Raw genomic sequence first — 27,258 nt, forward strand, 5'->3', positions numbered from 1 at the left:
TGCATAACCAGCAAGACTTTGAGCGGCAGATTATGTTCTGAAAGGTATTTCTTCACTACAGGACCAAAGACCTCGTTCATTCATTCAACAAACCAACAGGGGAGGGGAAAACATAGGCAAACGTGACGCTCGTATTGCGGAACCTCACTCGTTTATCAAGTTACAATTTATTTAAATTGTTTGCTTGTCTTCCAAAACACTCTTAGACCAAGTTACTCGCATTCCGAGGTTTCACTTTTGATTTAATGTGGAGTTTGGATTGGTGTAATTGGATTGTTATTCATAAGGGGCTGATTTGGTGATATGTGAGAGTGATTATGGTAAGTGGTGGAGTGTGTATGTTAGTTGTATAAGAGGAAGTAAATTATGGTGGAAATGTATTGTTATTTGTAAGAGGTAGATTTGGTGGTGTAGTTGAGATAAGAATGATTAAATTATAGATATGCTATGGTAATTATTGAAGGTGTAAGAAGTGGTGGTATAATTTAATGTGCAGGATGATTAAGAGTTGGTGTTGAAGGAGCGTAAAGAATGATGATATTTAAGGAAAGGCAAGAAGGATTTAGTTGGAAGGTGAGTGGAGTATGGTTGGTAAAGAGCTGAAGGTGGAGAGATTTGGTGATATGTACGATTATTGCTGCTTGTATTTGAAGAGTAGAAGTTAGAAGGTGATGTCATAGTGAGTAATGAGAGGTAACGCGAGAACTGAAAATTTGAGATAATTGAGTGATTGTAAATAAGGAAAGATGGTTCGGTTTCTTAAGAAGGAGGAAGTTATAGAGGCTGTGATATTATAGTTAAGTATATATGAACAGTAATAGGGTAAGAAGTTAGATAATGATGGCATAGTGAGTAACAGTGATGATGATTTATTTAATGTGTAATTTAATGTGGAGTTTGGGTCATTGTGACTTGAAAGTGTTTCCAGTTTGCTGGGAGTGACAGATGTATTTAAATGATAAGAGGAGTTTGGGCTAAGAGTGATTAGAGTTGTGTTTGTGAATTGTACAAGAGACAGTCAAGTTAATGGTGGAATTGTATTGTTATTTGTAAGGGGTTGATTTGGTGATTTGTGAATGTTATTTATTATGTTTGGTGCTATAATGAAGGGCAGCTGCTAGGTGGTTGAAATTTGGTACGTGAGTGATTAGAGGTACTGTTGAGAAGCTAAATTACGCAGGCGGTGGAGTGTGTTTGTTAATTGTATTTGAGTAAGGAGTGAGTAAGTTATTTAATGTGTAATTTAATGTGAAGTTTGGGTCATTACGGCTTGGAAGTGTTTCCGGTTTGCTAAGAGTAAAAATTTTATTTAAATGGTAAGAAGTTGGAGGTTGAGGTCGTAGGGAATAACGAGTGGTAACTTAAAGTAGAACAGTGCATATGTTGTAACACAGGTAGGCACAGCTCAGCAGATTGAGTAAGTGAGTTGGTGTCAGCCAGCCTAGGACAGTAATATAGGTCATGATATGAGGAAGCAGACAGGTTGAATATTGACAGTGGCTGCTAACTCAGATGCATGATGCGAGAGGGGGGAAAGGAATAGCCGGGTTTCGCTGACATCACAGGATGAGGAAGGCCATTAGCCTCCCATGGTATGCCGGTGTGCCATTCTTATTTTGTTTTGTTTTTCCAGAAGGTATTTTATACTTGTACTGTGTTGCCAGCTACTGTCCTTCGGAGCTTAATTTAGTTTGTTTTGCCATTGCTTAATTGTTGTTTTATTTTATGTTGTCATGTAATTTTGTAATAGACAACTTTTTAATTTAGTTTTGATATGTTGGTTGGCGACATATTGCCATGGCGGTCAGAACTCCAATAGGAGTTGGCCAGGGGCCACCTTGCCATGGTGACGATTAATTATCCTAATTTATCTTATTTTATTTTGTTAGTTCACTTATTTAATTTTATTATTATAATTTAGTTTCTTTTTAGTTTTACCAATATATAGCTTAGGTTAGAGTTAATGTGTTCCTTGAAGGATTGTTTGGTTTAAGTACTGTAAGACCCGAGGAAATAAATAAATAAATTAAAATAAAATAAAATAAAATAAAATAAAATAAAATAAATAAATAAATGCTTTAGCTGCCGGCCGCTCCTCTTCTTCCTCCTCCCAAGTTGTTGGATGTCTGGGATGGAGTGCTCGCTGGATATGTTTATGGCTGTACCCGTTAGCAAGTAGGGGCATATTGAGGTGGCTGAACTTCTCGTTTAAGTGCTGAGGTTGACAAATTCTGCTAGCACCGTCAGCTAGCATCTTAATCACTCCGTATTTTTGTTGTGGGTGGTGGTTGGACGTCTTCTGAAGGTAGTGGTCTGTGTGGGTCAGCTTGAGGTACACTGTGTGTCCTAAGTTTAAATTGGCAGTCTTCATTACCAGAACATCGAGGAAAGGGAGTTTTCCTTCATTTTCTGTCTCCATAGTGAACTGAATATTGGTGTTAATACTATTCAGATGCTGTAGAAAGAGCTGTAGTTGTTCCTTCCCGTGGCTCCAGATCACAAATGTGTCATCTACGAAGCGCGGCCACACCTTAGGTTTCAGTCGTGCAGTCTTCAGTGCTGTTTGTTTGAACTTTTCCATAAAGAAGTTTGCGATCACTGAACTCAGAGAACTGCCCATGGTGACGTCGATTTGTTCTAGAAATTGTTATTCCACAGGAAATAGCTTGTGGTGGGGCAATGGTTGAACAAGTTGGTAATGTTCATAGGAATAATCTCAGCGATGTGGTCCAGGGCCTCATTTACAGGTACCTTAGTGAAGAGAGAGACCGCATCAAAGCTGACAAGCAGGTCTTCGGCTTCCAACTGGATGTTCTTCAGCTTTTCTTCAAAGTGGCCTGAATCTCTGATGTATGACTGTGTGCCACCAATGCAAGGTTGTAGTAAGGTGGCCAGAAGTTTAGCAACATCGTAGTTCGGTGATCCAATAGCACTCACGATGGGCCGTAGAGGTACGTTGTCCTTACGTATCTTGTGTAAGCCATATAGTCTCGGAGGTAGAGCTTCACTTTTGGAGGTTTCCCTCTTCACATTGTCTGGCAATGATGAGGCCTTAATAAGGCTGTTGGTGTTATGAAGAATCCTACTGATTGGATCTTTCGGTAGTCTTCGGTAGGTCTCTGGGTCCAAAATCTCTCGACATCTTTGCAGTGTAATCATTAGTAGCCATGATGACAGTGGTGTTCCCTTTATCCACGGGAAGAATGGATACAGTCCCATCCATGTTCAGAGTTTTGATGGCCTTCCTCTCTTGAAATGTGAGACTGCACTTCGGTGCTGGTGCTTTTCTCAGTAACTGTGAGGCTTTGCAGTGGACTTCATCTGCCTAGTCAAATGGTAAATTGTGAATAGCAGCTTCGATATTCACGATGATCTCTTCCACGGGAATCAAGGGAGGGATAACTGCAAAGTTTCCTCCTTTAGTCAATAGAGAGGTTTCCGCCTCTGATAGCATGGTGGAGCAAAAGGTGAGCAGCGTGCTGTAGCCTGCACTATATAATGAGGTGGAATTACAACACCACTTCATTCCACTGAGAGCATCGCTGCTATCGAAGTCAGTCGGAACCCCTAACAATGCCAAACGCAGTTTCGATGAAACGTTGGGACCATCACATTCTCCTGGACAACGGCCTACAAGCCCAGTAAACACTGACATGATTTGTAGCGCTGGCTGTGAAAGCCTCAATTGAAATATAATAATAAACTTCAATAGCTGTATGGGCTTACCTACTGTATGCAGATATTTCAATTTGATGAGAATTTGGTTCCCTACATGTCAACTTTGATGTTCCATTTTACTGTACCCGATGAGAAAGAAAGCAGAACTCCTTTGGGACAACTATGGCTGAATTTCAAATCATTTTGTTGGGCAAACACCAGAGATCTTTTGCGTGCCAACATCATATAACATGGAGTGCCAAGTGGACTTTATTCTCCCTTCAAAAATTCCAGTACCTGTGTCCTTAGCATTGGCCCCATAAGCATAAAGCATTTCTTGATCCACAACTATAGCATCCTCTAAACCTGCATTTTGTGTGCCATCACATATTCTTCTCAAGGTTACCAGACTCTTCTCATGAAGGTTTTCCACTAATATTTTCTTATTAAAAATAAAATTCTGAGATACTTGATCCACCCTGATCATGTGAATCTATTTTCCCTTTGTTGCTTCAGTTTTACCTGCATTAAGTTTAGCGGGCCATAGTACACAAGAGTGACAATCAAGTATGTTTATCAATATAAAAATACAATTTTAAATTAAAAGAAAATTACACAGGAAGATGTTTTATTATGCATGAAAACTTCCAATTGCATAAGGAATATTAAGTAAAGGTAACAGCAAATGCTAGTCTAAAGGCAAAAGTCATTAAAAAAGCATTCTCTACGCTGAGATTTTTCACGTGTTCTATATACATATACTAGCAAGATACCCGTGCTTCGCTGCGGTATTATACTGAAATTTATAATTGAATGCTTATTGTTTTAGATATATAATCCGCCGAAATTCGCGATCTGACTCGTTTTCTGAGAGAATCCACCAAAATTCCCGATCTGACTGGTTTTCTATTATTTTACGGCACGTTTCCTCCCACTTTTCAATCTTCCGTTCCAGCAACCGATTTCGTACTTCCCGGCCTAGGCTCAGGTATTCCTCCCGGTCAGTTGGGTCCGTAAATCTTTGCCAACTTTTCCTATAATCATTTTTAATATGGATAAAATCCTTCAGGAGATCCGGCGTGGTGTCACATTGGGTGCCTTGGCGGCACTGAACCCGCGGCCGGACTACATTCTTAGTCATTACCCGTCCAGGAGCCGTTTCCAGCGCGGTCAGCACATTTGACGACGGTCCGGATTGTTATTATTAGCCTATTATTATTATTATTATTATTATGTGTTGCTGGAATGGCTGATGACAGGGAAAACCGGAGTATCCGGAGAAAAACCTGTCCCGCCTCCATTTTGTCCAGCACGAATGTCACATGGAGTGATCGGGATTTGAACCACGGAACTCAGCTGTGAGAGGCCGGCGTGCTGCCGCCTGAGCAACGGAGGATCCTTATAAGTACATTAATAACAGTAAAATCAATTGGTCTCACCTCCTTCTACACCCCACCGCCGTTAAGTTTATTTACCGCCGCCCCCCCAAAAAAAATTCTAAGAATGCTTGTTTCTTTATGTTTAAGGGAGATTCCAAACACCAATGTTCACGACTATTACCTTCAGTTTTGGGATATAAGTATCCCCAAAAAAATAATTTACTTTTTTCACTTCATTTCACAATACTCCCCCCCCCCCCCACACTAAGTGAATTTTCCTGCAAAACATACTTGCTTCTTTAATAGTAAAGGATCTTCTAAATACCAATTTTATCATGACTCTAACTTCTTCAGTTTTTGATTTATGTGTCCTCATGAAAGGAATTCAACTCCTTTACACTCCCGCCCTCCAAGATGGTTTCCCACCAAAACACGTTTTTTTTTTTTTTTTTTTAAGGAGATCCTAAAACGAATTTTCACGTCAGTAACAACTTTAGTTTTTATTAGATGTATGTATTCTCATACAATTAAGTCAATTAATTTTTCAATTCTTTCACCCCCCTCCCCCCTTCATTGGATTTTCCGAGAATACGTGTTTCTTTACTTTTAAAGCAGATTGCAAATATCAAATTTCACGTCTGTAACATCTTCATTTTTGAGATATCAGTAGCCTAATTAAAAGAATTCAACACCATTTTCAGTCACTTTAACCCCCCCCCCGCCAAGTGGTATTTCCGAAAACTAAAAATACACGTTTCTTTATGTTTAATAGAGAAAAAAGTACCATTTTCACTTCTGTAACATGTTAAGTTTTTTAGATATACTGTAAAAATTCTCATTTTAAAATTTCACCCCTTTTGAGTTCCCCTTAAGTGGAATTTCCAAAAACAAACCATCTATGTTTCTTTACATTTACAGGAGATTCCAAACACCCACTTTTTACGTCTGTAACATTTTACGTTTCCAAGATATTCTGTAGATATAGTCTTTCAAAAAAATTCACCCCAATTTGTCACTCCTGTTTAACCGCCATTAATTGGATTTTGCAAAAACTAAAAAATACGTGTTTCCTTATTTTTAAAGGAGATCCCATATGTAAATTTTCAGTTCTGTAATATCTTCCGTTCCTGAGATATATGTATCCTCATTAAAGGCATTCAACCCATTTTTCACCCTTTTACACCCCTCCTATTGGGATTTACAGGAAACAAAAAAATACGTGTTCCTTTATTTTTAGAGGAGTTTCTAACTACCAATTTTTACATCTGTAAATTTTATAGTTTTAAGATGTAGACACACTCATTTTAAAAAATTCACCCCCCTTTTCACCCCCCAATAATTGGAGTTTCCTAAAACGAAAAAATACATGTTTCTTTGCTTTTAAAGTAGATCCCAAATACCAATTTTCAGGTCTGTAATATCTTCAGGTTCTGAAATATAAGTATCCCCATTAAAGGCATTCAACCCATTAACCACCCTTTTACACCCTTCCTATTGGGATTTTCCGAATACAAAAGAATACGTGTTTCTTTATTTTTAAAGGAGATTCTAAATACCAATTTTTACATCTATAAACTTTAAAAGTTTTGAGATATAGATACACACATTTTAAAAAATCACCCCCATTTCACCCCTCATTAATTTGATTTTTCAAAAACAAAAAACACGTGTTTCATTATTTTTAAAGGAGATCCCAAACACCAATTTTCAGGTCGGTAATATCTTCAGTTTCTGAGATATAAGTAGCCTCATTAAAGGCATTCAACCCTTTTTTCAACCCCTTTTCACCCCTCCTATTGCGATTTTCCGAAAACAAAAAATACGTGTTTCTTTATTTTTAATGAAGATTCTAAATACCAATTTTTACATCTGCAAACTTTAAAAGTTTGGAGATATAGATTCACTCATTTTAAAAATTCACCCCCTTTTCACCCTCCCATTAATTGGATTTTCCAAAAACAAAAAAATACGTGTTCCTTTATTTTTAAAAGAGATCAAAATTACCAATTTTCATGTCTGTAATATCTTCAGTTTCTGAGATATAAGTACCGGTATCTGATTAAAGGCATTCAACCCCTATTTCACCCTTTTTCACCCCTCCTATTGGGATTTTCTGAAAACAAAAAAATACGTATTTCCTTATTTTTAAAGAAGATTCTAAATACCAATTTTCACATGTGTAAACGTTTAAAGTTCTGAGATATAGGTACACTCATTTTAAAATTTCACCCCCCTTTTCACCCCCTTATCGATGGAATATCCAAAAATCCTCTCTTAGCGAGCACCTACATCTTAATATGAATGTATCCCCAAAATTTCATTTCTTTATGTCCAGTAGTTTTGGCTCGGCGATGATGAATCAGTCAGTCAGTCAGTCAGGACAAGCTATTTTATATATATAGATATTTCTTGTTAAAGAACATTTAATAAATTCTTAAAGTTTCTACTTTAGGTTTTCCACTTCTTAAATATTTAAATCTTCACTTCCAGCTGACTTTGCTTGATTCACAACTCTCTCTCTCTCTCCTTTTTTTTTTTTTGAACCGATGCAAATCCTCAGTCTTTCCACCATGTTCTTTATCTCACATAGGATCACTTCGCTTTCATTCTGAGATTGTTTCATTTTCCCCAGCACTGGCACCACGAGCATAACAAAGCATTTCTCGATTCATGAACATAGCATCCTATCCACCTGCATCTTGTATGCTATCACATGCTCTTCTTGAGGCGATCAGAGACTGTTGTGATCGCAGGTCACAATGCGCCCTTCCTATCTTTTATTACGGAGCGAACTAACTTGAGCGAGCATTGGATCCACAACCTCAAAGGTAGAGGGATATTGAAAAATGTATTAAAATTCAAGATAGTATATTCAAGCATAAGCAACTAACAGTGCCTCGAGTGTTATAGTGATATGAGCAAGTGACTGACAATTCTATTTAACACATACTGATGCATAACATTCAATACAAAAGTAAAGCCTGGTTGAAACAGAAGTCAGTGCAATGTGCTGAAACATTGTGTCAGAGCTTAGCTTTTTTTTTTTTTGCTAGGGGCTTTACGTCGCGCCGACAGATAGGTCTTATGGCGATGATGGGATAGGAAAGGCCTAGGAGTTGGAAGGAAGCGGCCGTGGCCTTAATTAAGGTACAGCCCCAGCATTTGCCTGGTGTGAAAATGGGAAACCACGGAAAACCATTTTCAGGGCTGCCGATAGTGGGATTCGAATCTACTATCTCCCGGATGCAAGCTCACAGCCGCGCGCCTCTACGCGCACGGCCAACTAGCGCCAAACTTTAGGTAGGGTAGTGTATGTCACAAACTGTGAAGGTAAAAACGCAGTGCTATGAGGCTGTAGGAAAAATATATTTTCTATAAACTTGCAGAGGCCTTGCATAGACAACATCCTTAAAGTGGTAGGAGGATCACGAGAACCAATCAGCTCACGACACATCAGAGTTAAGGAGTAGTAGATGTTCATATTTAGGAAGAACACTGGTAACTTCAAGAAATACAGATTGGATATTATAAGGTGGAGTATTAAGCGGCGCATTGGACAGAAACCTGGCAGCCGTGACAGAGTTCGCATCGAGTGAAGCTCCGCAGACGGTGTGAGAATAGGATACTGAAAACAGAATAATCAGACTGGTAGTATGTGAAACGGAAGGCAGTTCAGAGAGACAAAGATATGGCAGAAAATAATTAGTGAGTTTTTAGAGGCAACAGGGTGATAAGCAGCACAAGTAAGCTGAACAGACACTCGGTGAGGAAAGATTCAATCTGGGTGTGGCTTCTCCATCCCTAAAGGCCAAGAGTTCAAGTCTGTGGACTGCGTCTTACTCCGAACAGTCAGCAAGGTGTGCGAAACTGCATCGGTGGCCGGAAGAAGTCATCCAATCGAGCTAAGTGTTGTAAGTAGTGCGAGAGCTAATTTCAAGATCATTGCCAAGGGAACTGAAAAGACTTTTAGCTTCAATTACTGAAATGTGGGTAGAGAGAACCCTAAGTGCTAACCAGAGAAATACTGTTGTCTAAGCTGTAAATAAGACAAAGTATATGTAACCATTAATAATTATTAATTTATGGTGTAATTTTTGGTGAAAGTTCAAACTAATTTGGTGTATATCGCTCCACCAATCAAATCCAAGTCCAGTCATTAAGATCATGACAGACTTGTCATGAAGGTTTTCAACTGATATTTCTGAAATTAAATAAAAAAACCCACCTTCAACGAAGGCATTTACATGAAGAAACATGGTTATAATTTTGAAAATTTGCCACACATCTCTAATTTCAAAAATGGCCTTCACGGCCGTAGATCTTAAAATCACAGGGATAGAACCAGCTTTTGGGTGGTTAGGCCGTGTGCATTTGCAGAGTTTCGCCCAGACGTGCAATTGGGAGTAATATTTTTGGAAACAGAGAATTCACTTCTCCTTTAGCAGGTTAGCAATCCCTATTTGCTAACACACCAGGACCACGCAGTTGGTCTGCCACTGCTAAGCAGAGTCCTGGAGGGACGTGCCAATCCAACTGATGAGCCCAATGGCACGTCTGGGCGAAACTCTGCAAATGCACACGGCGTAACCACCCATAAGCTGGTTCTATTCCTGTGATTTTACACATCTCTAAGCCATTCATTTGCTTGGCATAATGAAATGGCGTATGGCTTTTAGTGTCGGGAGTGTCCGAGGACATGTTCGGCTCACCAGGAGCAGGTCTTTTGATTTGACTCCCGTAGGCGACCTGCGTGTCGTGAAAAGGATGAAATGATGATGAAGACGACACATACACCCAGCCCTCATGCCAGAGAAATTAACCAATTAAGGTTAAAATTTCCGACCCTGCCAGGAATCGAACCCGGGACTCCTATGACCAAAGGCCAGCATGCTAACCATTTAGCCATGGAGCTGAACTGCTTGATAGGAGAAATCTGTCCTATCAAATTTTGAAATTTTGGACACTCAGCGATCAATACAAGTAGATACTAGATATTAAGCAATTCTATTTTTCAGTGGGCTCCTCTTGATAAGTTTTCTGACAACCTTAACCAGACACAATTGCATAACATGGCCAAAGTATGCTAATCTGAGCTTCATAAGCTTACAATCAGTGACATGTGGCTTGAAACACTCTAAAACTGCCTAATTGTATAGTAGAATACAGGGAAGAAAAGAATGGCTTTAGTGTTTGGAACTCTCTCAGGAAGGGGTCAAATATTGCAGTAGTCATCATGAAGTGTAATTTAGGAATCAGAGGACAGCTTTGAAAAATATCCACTGACTTCTTGGCTGAGTGTCTGGCAGCTGCACACGCTTGCACTTCAAACAGGTCCTCATGTGAGGTAGAATCTTGATAGTAATTTTGTAGGCAACAAAGTTTTTGAGTCGGCGACAACTGGAGAATTTCAAAGAAAAATCCTTGCACCCTAGGAGCAATGACAGTTGTGATCACACTACATGGAATTTCGACCCATCCATACTGCACAGTGTGCACTAAATCCAACAAAAAATACAGTGTAATTCCACCATCAAAATGTAAGGAACACAAAAGAAGAATGATTGACAATGAACACCAAACTCCAATCAATACAGTACTTTAATATTGCTAACTCGGATGTTAGAAAATACACTAAGCAGCTGTATGTTGCTAAATTTCTATATTGCCAATGAAGAGGATTATATTTCTGTCACTAAATGGACTACAAGTAGTTGCTGAATCCCTATTTAAAAATCAGAAATATAATAACATACCATCACTGAAAATTACTTAAAACTTGCCAGGTTGCTAAACTGGCAAAACTGGATATGTCGCCCAACGCCAACCATTCAGCCGAGGAGCTAGGCTGACACTAATCTATGAGAAATGGATGATGAAGAAGAATTACATTTATAAAAAGCAGTATATATGTCCTTGTTGTTATTTAACACATACTGTAATAGGTTTACTTTACTGTGGAAACAGAGTGATCAAGATGGAATTTCCAGAGAGGAGGACGGATCACGTCAAAATGTAGACTTTCAAGAAAAATGCAGGACACTTAAAAATAAGCTGAATAATCATTATTAAATTGACTGTGTATGTTAAATTTAAAACCATGACAATCTCAAATGATGCATTCAACGATACTGTTCTGATGAAGACTAAAATAGAGACTATTTACACAATGTTATTATTTATTTTTTTTTGCTGGGGGCTTTACGTCACACCGACACAGATAGGTCTTATGGCGACGATGGGGTAGGAAAGGGCTAGGAGTTGGAAGGAAGCGGCCGTGGCCTTAATTAAGGTACAGCCCCAGCATTTGCCTGGTGTGAAAATGGGAAACCACGGAAAACCATCTTCAGGGCTGCCGATAGTGGGATTCGAACCTACTATCTCTCGGATGCAAGCTCACAGCTGCGCGCCTCTACGCGCACGGCCAACTCGCCCGGTACAATGTTACTCAACGTTATATCCAATACCTACAGACTTTTCTCTAACGGGACCATGTGTTCGCAAGAAACTATAACCTTTTCAATTAACTTAGATCTATTACCCACGGAAATGTATGTTCCTCCTGAGCAAAGGTAGCAGGCAAAAACTACATATGAATTTCTTCCGCACTTGAATGAATTGCATTTATTAGCCAAAGCATTGCCAAATTGGCATGTATGTTTCATGATTCAAAATTCTAAACTCGCAGAACACCAATGAACCGGACTATCACACGAACATGCCTTCCTGTAGGCGAAGTAAAGTTTTCAAAAACCCTTCATATATGCAGCCAATAACAATGCATAATACTATCATGTGACACCTTGAGGCTAGGTGTTTTCCAAAGTCCTTGTAGATAACTCCAGGTTTTTTGACAGAATTATAAATGTTAGACCATTTTACGGCAGAACTTGTAAATATAAGATTATTTTAAGAAGACCTCAAGCAAATACGACAGATATACAACAAAATGCCAGAAATCGAACATCCTTCTCATGAACATCATCAAAATCAATTTCCCTTGTCCAGCTTTAGACGGGTTGGAATGTTTATGGAACCTTTTCCATTTTCCTCCATCCAGCCATAATTGTTCCTCTTTAACTGTGTTCCCATTCACGTTTCTTCTATCTATACTATTCTTGATCATTCTCAACCACCTTATTCGTGTTTCTTTTGCCCTCCTTTCTTCTATCTGGGTCTCCATAGTTCACTTCGGTATCCATCCTTCTTTCATGCTCTTAACATGTCCAAACCACATAAGTTAATTCTTTTCTATCCTGTCTTAGACCTTTTCCACTCTAATTTCCTTCCTGACGTCTTCATTTCTTACTGTCCTTTCTTGTCTTTTCTGCCATACGTCCACTGGCCTGGATTTTATTCTCCCATCATTCTGTCAGTGTCCAGGTCTCTGCTGCATGTCAATATTGGGCAGCAGTACATCTTACAACACCACAAACTACATCTAATTTTTCAAAATGGGGGACGTTTTGGAATCACTGAAAATTTCTCCCAAGCCCCCGAAAGGCATGTCTGTGAAAAAATGCCCACTCATCCTGTGTACAATGTCCCTCCTGCCCTGGATAATACAATCTTACTAAATAAATAATTTAGATCCAACCATCTCTACAAACATGATTCAAAGAGTGCAATCACTGCAAACATGCACATGACTATCTAACCAAGAGATATATGCATTTCAACTCATTTTGTAAAATGGGCAATTGTGCACTTAATGATTGTGATTCTAAATTTATATTCCTCTTACTCTTCTATGGGAGAGCATTAATTATGAAGAGACACTTTTGTATTACTCATGAACATTAGTAATGGCTAATATTTTGTCCAAATAACTAACTTAGCAATATTACTTCCTGATGAATTAATTTCCAAGGAATAATCTTCATATACTTCAGAGTTAGAAGAAACATCTCCATGCATAAAAAGGTAAAAATACTAAATATGACAACAATCTCACCTGCGCCCTTTCACCATCATATTTCCATTCACAGGTGAAAACGAAATTTTCGAATCGCTGAAATATTTCTTTTATCCCTTTTGTCGGCTGGGCCAACATGGGTTTTAAAGGGATTCCGGCCGTCAAGTGACATCGTTTTGGTAATCCATCGATGCCATCCTCCAGAAGTACAGTAATCAATTTCCCATAATCAGGGTACTCACTGAAATAATATATACAAACGTCCATTTTAATGGATAGAGTAATAAGATAAGAAAGTACAAAAGTATTCTCTCTTTTTAAATAAAAGTTGCTTTACGTCGCACCGGCACAGATAGATCTAATGGTGACGATGGGATAGGAAAGGGCTAGAAGTCATAAGAAAGCAGTCGTGGCCTTAATTAAGGTACAGCCTGGTGTGAAAATGGGAAACCACGGAAAACCATTCTCAGGGCTGCCGATAGTGGGATTCGAACCTACTATCTCCCGGGTGCAAGCTCACAGCCGCGCGCCTCAACGCGCACGGCCAACTTGCCCGGTCGGAAAAGTATTCTCTTACCCCACTGCTTATCATTAAGGAAATACGATTGTAACACTTAATTCTGCATTAATTTGCAAGCAATGAATGAAATCATCAGCCCATATTTTTCACTGCAGTATGCAAATAATGTTGAATATGTATTATTGTGCTGATTTCAGTTGCTTGAAGGCATAATCAAGAGAGACACATCCAGGGCTTTAGATATAATGCTGTTTGTCTACAGTGAAGAAGGAAAATTTAGGGAAATAATCAAATTCAAGATGACTGCCAAAAGTACCTGTGAATGAATCTGAAAAGTTCAAGTGAGGCCTTTGAATGGCGTCAAGATATATGCCATTTTTTGAGACATATGACAATCATACACAGCTATACAGTTTGGTTGGAGAAAATGTTCAACAGCAGTCCATGGGCATTCCATGCAAATGTGAACAAAATTACACTACAAATTGTTTAGAACAAGTATGTCAAAACAATCCTGAATTGCACCAAAATATGAAGAAGAAATATTACACATCTAATACATATACGAACCATATGGTGAGAAAATAAGCATCAAGGGTAACAGTTTAAGATTTAAATATATATAACATTTTTTAAAAATAGTTTTAAAATAATATTATAGCCAATGTCTGGTTCAGTTTAAATTTTCTATCTTCATTACAGCATCACAGGAAAATAGAGAGATTTTCATTAAATTTGGTGTTTAAGTTTAACAAATTAAATTTATTCCTATATAAGGAAGATTTATTTGTGCACTTTTTTTCAATACTTCACAATTTTAAAATGATTAAAAATTACAGACTGTAGTCTATTGGTCAATGTTTGTCCTCCTTCAGCTACAGATATACTAAGGCTTAAGAAAAAATACAGCATTTATATGAAAAAGAGATATAAGTAAATATTGAAATTTAGAGGAACATCATGTTGCTAGGTCAAATATATGTCCTCTATATTTAAGCTTGTGTAGGTTCCTGAAAATCATTGTATACATAACAATTGTATCTCTTAAGTGAGATAAAAATGCATTATACAAAAAACTTGTTTTTTACAAAGTATAGATGTAAATCATTAAAAAATGGAAAGAACTTTCAAAACATACAATATATTGAAACGGGAATGCCCTGCGAGCATTCGCGTTCATATATTTCTTGAGAACTCGCTAACACCCGGCTGTATGGATTCAAAATGAGCGCCGAGTGCGCAGGCATTGTTGGGGACAGCATGCAAGCAAACGCTGCTACAGGGTGCCAGCCAAGGCCAAGTGACGTCGCACCGTAAGTTCTGTTCGATTCTATGGCATTTCATCACGAACGGAAGGTTAAATCGTAATTTCGAGAATGTCACCTTGTAGGCCTGGACAACAAATGCTACTACCCAAAATTTCATTAAAATCGGCGGAAGGATGGCTGAGATATGAATTTTTTAAGATGCTCACATTTTCAGTCTCACCGTCCGACCTTGGGCAATAAAAGGAGGTTGCCAGCCTAGAGTGCATCAGTGCGTGTGCGAGCGAGCACATCGTCATGAACCAGTTGCCTCGCTATGTGATACGGTTTGTTACTCTGTCCGGCTTAGGACCGGGGTTCGAAAGTACGTAATACTGGTGTTGAAAGCCTTCTCCGTGGACTTTAACTTCGCGTGTAAGCGAAAGCTTATTCAATGATAATATCGCTCTGTCAAGCCGAGTAACATCATTTCGTTTTGTTAATTGTGTAACTGAAGGGACTGTACAGTAATCACTTGATATTCTGAAGCTGTGTTTAAAGGACTTAGGGCATAAAGACTGTGCTTTAGTTGTTTCCTCTACAAGAGACTGTGTTAGGCTATTTCGTAAAATTGTGCCCTAGTGAATGAACAATTCTTTTATGGACAGTGTCACTTTGTTTCGTAAAGGACAGTGCCTACTTTTTTTTCAAAGACTGTGTCAATCACTCCGTGAGAATGACAGTGTCGGCATTTTCTTTTCATAAAACTGTGCCAACCTTCATTTTTAAAAGACTGTGTCAATCCATTTCACAGAACTGTGCTGACATTTACTTTCATAAAATTGTGCCAATATTTCCTTTCAAGGATATTGCTAATTCATGGAATACGATACCTTTATTTCTTGCGAGGGACTATGTCAATTCCCCTCACAAAGACTGTGTCTAAATTTGTGTGTAATATTGTGCCTCAGTGAAAATTTTACCTCTGAGAAATTACGTGATTTTTGTTAAGACTGAATCGTAACAGAACTTGGTTCTCTTTCACAAGACTGTCATAAACTGTTTCTTTCTGTCTTCGCAGAAACTTTAATTTATTTCTACGTGTTAGTGTGCTAGAACATTGCATGTACTCATTACAAACAGTGCAGAGACTGTGTCCGAAGGACTTAATTTATTTTCTTTTGCACTGAGATTGAGTGAAGTGGTAAACCATCGTATCTCAGAAAGTTCCAGATTATTTTCATTGCTTATCACTTCAAGTTCGATAGTGACTATTGCACGAACAATATTAATTATTCTCACAGAACTGTGACTTTGAATTCATCTCTTTTTTTTTTCAAATGTGCGTCTAACACCATTTATAGTGGAACCTATTCGGCCAGTAAACCGAGTCTCGCCTTAATTTGCAGTGCAGTGCGGTAGAGAAGTGTCTTATCAGATTCCACTGACATTCTGTGCAAAAGTTTTACATTTCTCTGCTCCTTTAATGGGACTTAGTGGAATACAAAACTCAACAACTATTCCTTGCTGCACTATCATCAGACAACCGCCCCAGGTTCGAGTTTCCTTCAACATCAAGGGCTGACAACAGCCGCGGGTCGACACCGACAACGTGGGACGACTTTGACGAAGTGAGACGCCGCCGGCGCCTTCTCCACATCTTCAAGGACACTCAAAGTATTCGCCTGTAAAAGGTGATAGAATTTCTATGCATTTTTTTTTTTTAATAAACTGCAAGTTCCACTTTAAATATGAACTCATTTCATTACCCTTCTCTCGTACTCTCTAAAGCATGAACCGTACACGTCTTGGCGTTATCCATGTTTTGCGCAAAAGTGAAGTCTTGCTAGGGGCCTTACGTCGCACCGACACAGATAGGTCTTATGGCGACGATGGGATTGGAAAGGCCTAGGAGTTGGAAGGAAGCGGCCGTGGCCTTAATTAAGGTACAGCCCCAGCATTTGCCTGGTGTGAAAATGGGAAACCACGGAAAACCATTTTCAGGGCTGCCAATAGTGGGATTCGAACCTACTATCTCCCGGATGCAAGCTCACAGCCGCGCGCCTCTACGCGCACGGCCAACTCGCCCGGTCAAAAGTGAAGTACGGGCATTCCTGTTTCAATATCTTGGGTAATTGTTTTGATTACTTCTTACAGAAGATAAAAAATTAAACTTTTTCAAACAGAAAGGCTAATTTATTCTTACTAATTTATTATGAAGAATAAAATAGTCACCTAATAATAAGCATTACATAATAAGGACATATCATTAATTGACCTAGCAATAACATGTTCCTCTTAATTTCAATGTTTAGGTAATCTGTATTATTCATGTAAATGTTATATTTATATGAAACACTTTAGTGTATCTGTAGCTGAAGAAAGTCAAACATTAACCAAAACATGTACTACAATTTTTAAATTTAGTAATCTTAAATTTGTGCAGTATTGAGAAAGGTGGACAAATACATCTTCCTTATGTAAGAATAAATATAATTTGTCATATAAGTCAATAAAGAAACAAAATGAGATTTATCAATTGTAATTAAGATTAGGATAAGGGTGAGTAAGATCTTAAGATATTATTTGTTTAAAAAAATTCATCAAAGGAGGGACGTCTAAAACATACAAACTCTGCATCTTTCTTATGGTTGGTTTAATAGGAAAGTTGCTCATGACAACATGGTTTTAGAATATTACTTTTTTTTTTAAAAAAAGCTCTAAATGTTTTCTAATACAGTGAAAAATAAGGGAAAGATCAGTGGCAGTCATCTGAAAGTTAAGGTCCAAAGAGCCAACAACTAACTTTATGGAGAGTTGCTATGGAGATCATACCATCTCTACATTTTTAATATTAGCCTGAGACCTGGTTTTTATACTAGAAGGAAGAGATCAAATGCAAAAATGATGGAACCGCACAGAGCCAGAGAGAGCCAGGAAACAAATATGTCACTTCAAGATGCTGGCAGGGAGAAGCTGTCCACCTATGTGCCTCAAAATCTCATCAACAACGTAAAGGGTCAACAGAAATGTAATTATGTTCTGTCAATGACTGGTACAACAGGTAGTATATATATTTTTTAAACCTTGGTTTTTTATGATGGTTGGAGACTAAATGTGGCGTCAGTTTTGATCACTGATACAGACTTCATAACTGTTCTCAGATGTAGGTAGAACCAAACATAGGTAGTTGGTATCTATGTTCAAACAAGAACATTCGAGAGAACAGGTTCAGGAAATAAGAACAGAAATTAGGGATATAAACTTAATTAAACTCATTTTTCAACAGAGAGTTACAGTGTATGTCAAGAAGTTTCATGTGGATACCAGCAATTTGGCACCTGAATATTAATTACAGGACAAGACAGTTTTTCTCTTCTTCTTCTTCTTCTACAAGTTGCTTTACATCGCACCAACCCAGATAGGTCTTATGGCGATGATGGGATAGGAAAGAGCTAGGAGTGTTAAGGAAGCGGCCATGGCCTTAACTAAGGTACAGCCCAGCATTTGCCTGGTGTGAGAATGGGAAACCACAAAAAACCACCTTCTGGGCTGCTGACAGTGCAGTTCGAAGCCACTATCTCCCAAATGCAAGCTCAGAGCTGTGTGTTGATGTATCCACAAAGACGCACACAAAATTTTGTCACTTGCGTACATGGATTTTATTTACAATTATACATACATAACCTTGTCAACTGTCATCACAAACAAAACACTACTACAGAAACATCAGAAGACTACGACTGCCATCTTGTAAGAGTAGACTGCTGACTGCTACTAGCAGCATGTCAGTATAAACACAACACGAGTTCACAACAACAACTCCTGTTAAACAATAACAACTCCACCACTGAGACTGTCTCTTTATATAGCTTGCCTGGCCAGGCTTCTAGAAGGATATGTCACAACATATCTTCTAGTAAATTCTAGAGCGTCTATAATAACATAGTTATAATGTAAAGAACATTCTAAAAACATCTATTGTCAAAGATACGTTATTCTGGATGTTAGAGTGGGTTCCACAATGTTACTATACATTATACATTAAGGTAATAATAAATGATATACTATTTTTTTTTTGCTAGTTTCTTTACGTCGCACCGACACAGATAGGTCTTATGGCGACGATGGGACAGGGAAGGGCTAGGAGTGGGAAGGAAGCGGCCGTGGCCTTAATTAAGGTACAGCCCCAGCATTTGCCTGGTGTGAAAATGGGAAACCACGGAAAACCATTTTCAGGGCTGCCGACAGTGGGGTTCGAACCTACTATCTCCCGAATACTGGATACTGGCCGCATTTAAGCGACTGCAGCTATCGAGCTCGGTATATACTATTAGTTACAAGTTCTTACATTAACTAAACTCATATAAATATATATATACAGCACGTTTCATGACATAAGCTCACAAACAATGCGATCGTCTGACTACGTAAATAATAATAAAAATAATATTAATAAGTAGATGTTAATACTTCATAGCCACACCTCACGAGACCTAATAATAATAATAATAATAATAAATAATAATCATTCAAGCTTGATATTGACATTATTTACCCACGGGTTAAAGAATATTGTTTTCAAGTTATATCTGTCTATTACACTTGCGTCAGTGCCCCTAACCACATCACAAACTTTCTTGGTGACAAGACAGATCATTCTCATGGTATGTGAAATCCTCAAATCTACCTATTTCCAAACTCATTAATTAGTTCTTCTATGCTGGAAGAATTTGACTAAAATTGGAAGCACTAATCCGGACAGGTGAGAAAATATATTAAGTTGCAATGGTTCAGTAGTTCTTCCTCAAATCTAGTTTTCATTTAAAAGCCTCAAAATGTCATCTAGTGAAATGAATCATTTACAATTACCTTGTAGCTACTAGGTGGCACATCAGCTAAGAGTAAAGTGCTAACACTTGTTACGGTTGACAATACGGGCTAAAAAATGAATTTCATTTCTCGTAATCAGCTCAGGAAAGCATGATAAATCCTTGCGGATAAACCTCCCTCATCCAACCCAACCGACGAGTGCTCAACCTTCCTGACGGGACAAACAGTTTACCTCAGAGGAAGTTGCCAACACCATAAAACAGCTTAAGTCTGCTGGTATGGATGGCATCAATAATCAACAGATCAAGCAGAACTAACTTAAGGCCAAAATTGTGGCAATCTTGAAACCAAGTAAGACAGCAGATCAAAAGAAATTCAGGCCAGTCTCCTTTCCTAGTCACATTTTCAAGCAGTTCAAAAGCCTTATTTTTAACAGGATGATCCCACCTGTGGAAAGTAAACTGATTTTCATTGCCCAGCACTTGAATGTATCTCTTCCATGATCACCTTTTATCTTTCGTAAAAAAATAATAACAACCTACCCGCCACAATGCAATCCGAGTGTCAAATACGTACTAGTTGTATCTTGGTGGTTCTGTGAAGGCACCCACACAAATATGTTGAGTTTAAGTTTATCTGTATGGTTTGTAAAAGTGTAGCATCACATTTTCTACTTGGGAGGTTGGGGAAGCAAAGAGTAACAGAGCATGTAAAAACTATAATGGTCAACCTTACACTTCAGTAAAGTAATAAACTACATACAATAGTGTAGGTTTTGAAATTTTTATCACATATCTTGGCCTATCCTCTTAGCTCTTTTCTTCAACTACGAAACAGAGTTAACAAGGATAAATCCAATATAGGAAAGATTGTATTGTAACTCTTGAGATAGGTTCTAGATACCCTCAATTCTCAGGAGGCTCAAATAAAATTTTCCGATGCTTTGTTAATACAACAATTTTTCATGATTAGATCCCCGATGCTGACGATATATAAACATTTTTTTGAGCGGCCTGGTGCAATGCTCCAATATATATATCAACTCTGTTCAAGGCAGCCTGATTACTAAGGCTCGGATAATAATGTGCATAAATATTTCTTATTTAACTAAATATGTTTCACAATTGAGACTGGTTTGTATAAAGTTCAAGGGAATGGGGTTTAACTATGTACAGCCCAGAATTACCCACAAACCAGATCTAATTTTTGAGACATTTTATGAACAGTAATTGAAATCTGAATACCGCAAGCACTCAAACTTTATTTAAGCATTTCTTTAGAGCAGACCCATTTGAACAATTACAATATTTTAGAAGTGAAGCTTCCACGGTGTGAAGAATTATTTAATTTATTTTCCGGGTTGAACCGTGTTGTACTTGTACGCATATCACGTACAGTTTGCCGACGTTTCGAATACATTGCAGTATTCTTTGTCAAGGCGACTGAAATACCCCTACTCGATCCGAGGTAATCAGTCTCGCAGGCAGAAATTACACTACTAGAGTGGCCTTGATCTTGGCCTTTTATATCCTAGCCTATCTGGCTGACGTAAGCCCTGGCTGTCTCGCGAGGCTTCTGGAAAGTTTATGTCACAGCCAGGTAGTGGGGGCTTGCCCACGCTGTTATGTAATGGGGTTGCGGCCCGTGTGTTTATGTTGTGGTCTGTATGTCTTAAACTATGAATGATGGGCATCCAAGAATTACTGATTTTGTATCCTTCTTCTAAATTTATGTTATTCGGATGTTTCTTGATTTCGATAGCCTCGCGGATTTTCCTTTCCAGATTCCAAGGGATAGCTGCTAGGATCTTGGTCTTGTCAAATGATATTCCGTGCCTAGTTTCGTAGGAATGCTTGGCTACTGCTGAAATATCTGTGTTTTGGTTCTTGGTGTGACGGATATGTTCTTTTAGGCGGGTGGAGATCAGACGTTTTGTCTCACCTACATAACAAGCTCCGCAGCTACATTCAATGTGATACACTCCAGGGGCCTGTAATTCTATTGTGTCTTTTACTGGTGGTAGATAACGGGCTAGCTTACGGTGAGGTTTATAGATAGTTTTTATGTTGTATTTGTCCAGTATCTTGCCGATCCTGTCTGTAGTGTTTTTAATGTATGGCAGTGTCGCTGTTTTCTGGCGGGTCAGTTCTTCTTTCCCGTTGTTTTCTCCTGCGGCGGTCTTTTCTTTCTTCTCTTCTGATTTTTTAAGGACTCGTCGGATGTTATTGAGCAAGTAGCCATTTTTCCTATCCCACTCTGCCGTTCCCTTTTTAACATCTATTAAGAGTACTCTATAATATCCTATCTCTTCCTTGTTATCTCCCCTTACCCGAATATCATAAACACCCAACACATACAGATGCATCCTCTTTGCTGACTCAGCTAGTTCTATTTTGTTTCTTCCACAAGCCTCATGGATATTAACAGCTGCCCATGAAATTACATTCAGCTTGCCAACTTGTTTCCAAGGAGTCCCTCGCCAGTCAAATGGAAGTGGGACTCCATTACTCCCATAGCTCTAAGACTTGCTTATAATGTTCTAAGCATTCTTGGTAAAATTTCTTAGAAGCAGGATGCTATGCTTCTTACTTACTCTCAGTGAGAATCTCTCCTCTAAAGGTTAGGGACCACCAGTGTATTGTATAGTTCTAGCTGCCTGGACAGAAGAAGGGCCATGACTCAGAATATGTCCGAGATGCCCACTCCCATTCCATAGTAACTGGTATCCCGACTCTCGGGACCACTTACTGGGCCACTCAGCCATTGCCCATGGTTCTCGAACTAGGACGTAAATACAGTAACCCACAGATGAACCACAGGCCATGAATGTCTTTAAATGGTAATAAAGATCATTTCCTTGATATTAAAACTCTCAAAATAGGAAAATAAACTAACTTACCGGTATTTCATTCGTATGAAATATATCAACGCATCGATTATTGAAGTAATAAGACTAAAAGCACTTCTCAGTATCAGCTCATCTCTACTAAAAGCTTAAAAGACAAATTTTGATTTCAAATATAATAAAAAGCAAACTTGTGATTTATGAGCCCACTGATATCGTGATCATAGCCACAGAACCTCTAGTTCTATGACGAACCTGAATCACAGGAAAATGACTTAATAAAAAAATTAAACAAATGCTGCAGAACTTTCCATGAATAGGCACATTTCCATAAGAAAAGCCAAACTTATCTCATACTCCTTAGATATATTGCGTATTCGTACAAGAAAGATGTTCCTTAACCCACGAGTGGTCGCTAGTCAAAATGTAACGTGAGTGGTTGCGCGTGAGACTTTCTCTCACATTAAAATAAATATGACATTTTTCAGTTTTGTGGGGCGTAAGGCTGCAATTTACTACTGAAATGACGTGCAAGTTCTACCTTATATATTTAAGATAAAAATGAAATTTAAAAAAATGAAATGGTCTATGAATTTTAGAGCCGGGAGTGTCCTAGGACAAGTTTGGCTCGCCAGGTGCAGGTCTTTTGATTTGACTCCCTTAGGCGACCTGTGCATCGTGATGAGGATGAAAGGATGATGAAGACAACACATATACCTAGCCCCCGTGCCAGTGAAATGAACCAATTATGGTTAAAATTCCCGACCCTGCCGGGAATCGAACCTGGGAGCCCTGTAACCAAAGGCCAGCATGCTAACCATTTAGCCATAGAGCCGGACATAAAAATGAAATGATTAGCTGTTTATTAAAGACACAAATTACTACTTAAAATAACATACGCAATGTACATAAAAATAATTTCCGTCCTGAAGTTCTAAAAAGTAAAATCTCACACGTGCATTATATCCAGTTATATTTACGTAAAAAGCAAGGTTTCTGAACACAGTAACATTTTCAAAAGCAAGAAGTGCTCATAATACAAATACTAACGCGTACAACAGGAGTAAGATTCCCGCTCCACTTCAACATAACACCAACGTCATTAGTAGTGTGATGGGAGAAACTCTCACGCAGCGCACACGGACACATAGGAACCCTTGTTCTGACTAGGAGAAGGGGTGCTTTGCTTACCCTTCCAATGTGAATTGCTCTACTCACGACAGTTATAAAATCAGCTAGAAGAGGGAACAGTCACCTCCCTTTCATCACTGTGAAGTAATATCGCAATAAAAAATAATGTGAGAAAAAATTTCATATAGCGATCATTCGCAGGTTAAGTATACAGTTGTTCTTTGATGAATAGGTATTATTGTTTTCTAACATTAAACTTCTCTCCAATGTGGGAGAGTGTAGTTCCTCATATTATTTGTTACAATCTGTTATACCCCAGTTCCTAAAGAAGTTTCAAAGAAAAGGATAGGAAATAATAAAATAACTTACCAGTATGCCGTCTTGATAACAAGAGCATTTCTCTCTAACTGTGATTTGTAATTTTCGGGGCAAGTCTTTGAAAAGTCCATTATCTTAGGTGGATAATCCTGCTGCAGTGGCGTCCTCGTGCAAGCAACAGCTAGGGCCTAGAAAACATACAATATACATTAGGAGGACATCTACTAAATCCATAAATAAGGAGCATTTCCAACACATAAGCACCATAAAGACGAGTGAAATTTAAATGCAGACTGAAACGATTGGTATGATATGAAGTTGTTAATTCAAAACTTTCTGGTTGTAATGGCCCAAATAAACGATGACCCTCAATTTTTGTAAGGTATTTAGAAGAAAAGTTAAATAATGAATGTAATTATAACATATTCAAGCTCTCTAGTAACTAAGATAATTTAATGAGACCCTAGGTAAATCTAATAATAAACATTTTAACATAAAATACTGTGGGCTTTCCTTAATTTTTATTATGAAATGCTGATAGGCAACGAAATTCATCAGCATAATCCGATGCTGGTAAGCACTGTGCGATAGTAGTGCAACATCATAAATGCAGTCCCAAATGCTGCATTATTTGTTTTTACCACAACAGGACTGCCTTCAATTCAGATAATGGAACATTCAATTCATGTGCCACATCCAGTGCCTTCATTACAATAACTTCACAACTTATTGGATAATTCTGGTTTCATTCCTCCTCCGTGAATCCAGTAACGAGGCTATAGAATTCTTTAAAATTTTCCTGTCTTTGATCCTCTGAATGCTCTTTTTCACGTGCCAGCATTCTTAGGCTACATCTAGGTGGGAGTTTTAAAATGTAACATTTGTTCATTGAATAATGCAAGAAATATGCAAATAGTGGTGTGGAATACGTCATGGCTAGACTATGTAAATTATCATGCAATACAAAGCCATCCTCAAGTTCACTACACAGACAAATGGATCACAGGCCATAATCTTCCGGCAAAGTATACAACTTTTAGAGGCTACATGTACCGTACCTCGAGTAACATAATGCATGAGCAACAAGGTTAATCACCAATATTCTATGTATCTACAACTTTCTGTGTCGTTTGTGTTAATGAAGTCATCTAATAAATAACCACCAACAAAATAATCGTCTTCGATATTATAGTTAAATTGTCAATAAGTTTCAAGACAAGGAAGGCATAGGCCCTGGCACATACGAGTTATAAATCTTTATTTAAGAGCGAACGGCTAAGTTACGACGTACAAACAGCTGTGCGAGAGAAGGTTCTCATACTCACTGCACTGCGTGAGGGAGACCGCATGCGTGGAGCAAGGTCAAGTGACGTCAGCACTGCCTGTAGCTTCCCTCCCCTTAGAATTCTCTCGAAACCATTTTTAAGCTTTCCAACGACTGGATCAATAAATATGAGACCAACACTAAATTGTAGCCCATATTTTAAAAGTGCAACCCTGCAAATTTGAGATTAATCCGTCCAGTGGTTTCTAAGATATAACAAGTTGAAGTTTGGGAAGTATTATCACCCCTTCATCACCTGACTCAGAGTGCTGATCGCAGCCGGATATAAATAGGTCAACGAACCGAGAGTATAGCCAGTGTGTTCTACGATTATGACAGAACGACAGTATGCTCCGCCGCGATCCGCGAGGATGTAGAAGTTACATTCGAGCACTTTGAAATTGTGCGAAGGTGTTGCAAGTAAAGTTTCTACCGCATCGTGACAAATGAAATGTTATAAAATTTTCTCCGACTAAATCGTCATTGTATAATATTTAGGAGTGTGCTAACCGAGTGAAGTTACAATAGAAATTGTGAATTGAAGTGTAATTGGGGATTTAAGTATTTCATTCACCAGTTAACGATATTGTGGACTTTGTCATTTTCACGTAATTCTGAACTTTGTCATTGACTGTGACAGTATTCTATGACATTACATGTGATAAACTAAACTTCTAATTTGTGACCATTTTAATGATTCTGAGACACATTTCTCTTATACTAGTACAATTGTGAACTGTGTGAGATACTATTCCACTAAACATTCAACCAATAACAGGGCTAAATGTGATTATTTTTTCGTTCCTTTTACTCGAACGTTCGATCAATACTACGAGAAACTAACTGAATGTTAAGAACATTTTATGACAATATTAAGTCGTACGGACTCGTGTTATGCAAATTCAGTCATAAAATCTTCTTAATCTATGAATAGTATTATTCCAGAGACTGTTGTAGAGACTGTTGTTAATGACATATTTTTAAGTGTTTTATGGAATGTGATGATTATTCTACGGTCGAACCTAAGACATAATCAGTGACTATTATGAACTGTGACAGTGTTCAATCCTTATTCTATAAACTGTGTGTGTGAAAAACTGTGTTTTCTGTTTTGAAAATGACTGTAGGTCATTACTTCATGAACCTGACTTACGAACCATACTGTAGCATAGACTGCTAAGTCACGTATTCAACGCCGTAAAACAAACGTGAGAATACGAACTGTGCATTGAGACTTGTGTCGGTGTATAATACCAATCTTAATGATAATTGAGAGCTCTATAGTGCCAATTGAACTTTCTGTGTTCCGACATTATCCCTAAAACAACATCGTAAATCTTGGCAAAGTGTTGCGAGATTCTGCTGCGTCGAACGTCATTTCCAGCGTGGGATTAACGTGGTTTCATCGATCATGGTACCCATCGATGGATGTCGACGAGGGATAATAATGTGGTATCTTCATTCAACGGACTTGTCACGTTGCTGGTGCTGAGTTCGAGTCTTGGCTGCACGCTGCATAAAGTTCCAGTCACTAAGCTGCAGGAAAGCACTTCACGAACACTTATAAGTAGATTCCAGGTGATTTTCTTATATTTTGAGTGAGTAATTCCACTTAGACACTAACTAACTTTTAACAAAGCACTCAGTTAATCATAGTGCTCCATCCAACAACAGAAAAGTACTTTGTGTGAATTTCAGCTTGCTATTCATAATAATTCAAGAAGGCTTCATGTCTTGCTTTTGAACTGTAAATTCCTCTTTGAAAGCTTTTATAACTTGAAGTAATTTCACGTAGATAAACTCTAGGGTTTGCAAGTGCACTATTTTCTTTTATTATAAGATCAACTTAGACGAACTGTAGGAGTATACAGCAAGTGTTTGAAATCTTTTATTTCAAGTGTGTGTTAATATTGTTTAAAAATATTAGAAAGACTGTAGGTTTGCATCACAAGTGATGGACTTAATGAAATTCTATGTGCAAAGTGTTATTTTGGTATTTAAATCCATTTAAGAAATCTTAGATGAACTGTAGAGTGTTTACGATCTCTAAAAAGTGCTATTTATTTTGGACATTTTTAATCAAGTGGATGTCTCA

At 38.2% G+C, this 27,258-nt stretch overlaps 1 protein-coding gene across 3 annotated transcripts in view; it reads right to left on the bottom strand.

The window, feature by feature from the left end:
- The window catches only part of DNAlig1 (DNA ligase 1), a 719,906-nt gene that overhangs the window by 176,338 nt on the left and 516,310 nt on the right, over positions 1-27,258 (bottom strand). For all 3 annotated transcript variants that reach the window (XM_068225852.1, XM_068225851.1, XM_068225853.1), the window contains 2 exons: positions 23,891-24,027; positions 12,988-13,189 (listed from right to left, as the gene is read on the bottom strand). In XM_068225852.1, coding sequence (XP_068081953.1) covers positions 12,988-13,189; positions 23,891-24,027 — 339 coding nt within the window. The remainder of the gene's footprint in view (positions 1-12,987; positions 13,190-23,890; positions 24,028-27,258) is intronic.

This window comes from Anabrus simplex, chromosome 2, assembly GCF_040414725.1.
Source record: "Anabrus simplex isolate iqAnaSimp1 chromosome 2, ASM4041472v1, whole genome shotgun sequence".
NCBI classification, from domain to species: Eukaryota; Metazoa; Arthropoda; class Insecta; order Orthoptera; family Tettigoniidae; genus Anabrus; species Anabrus simplex.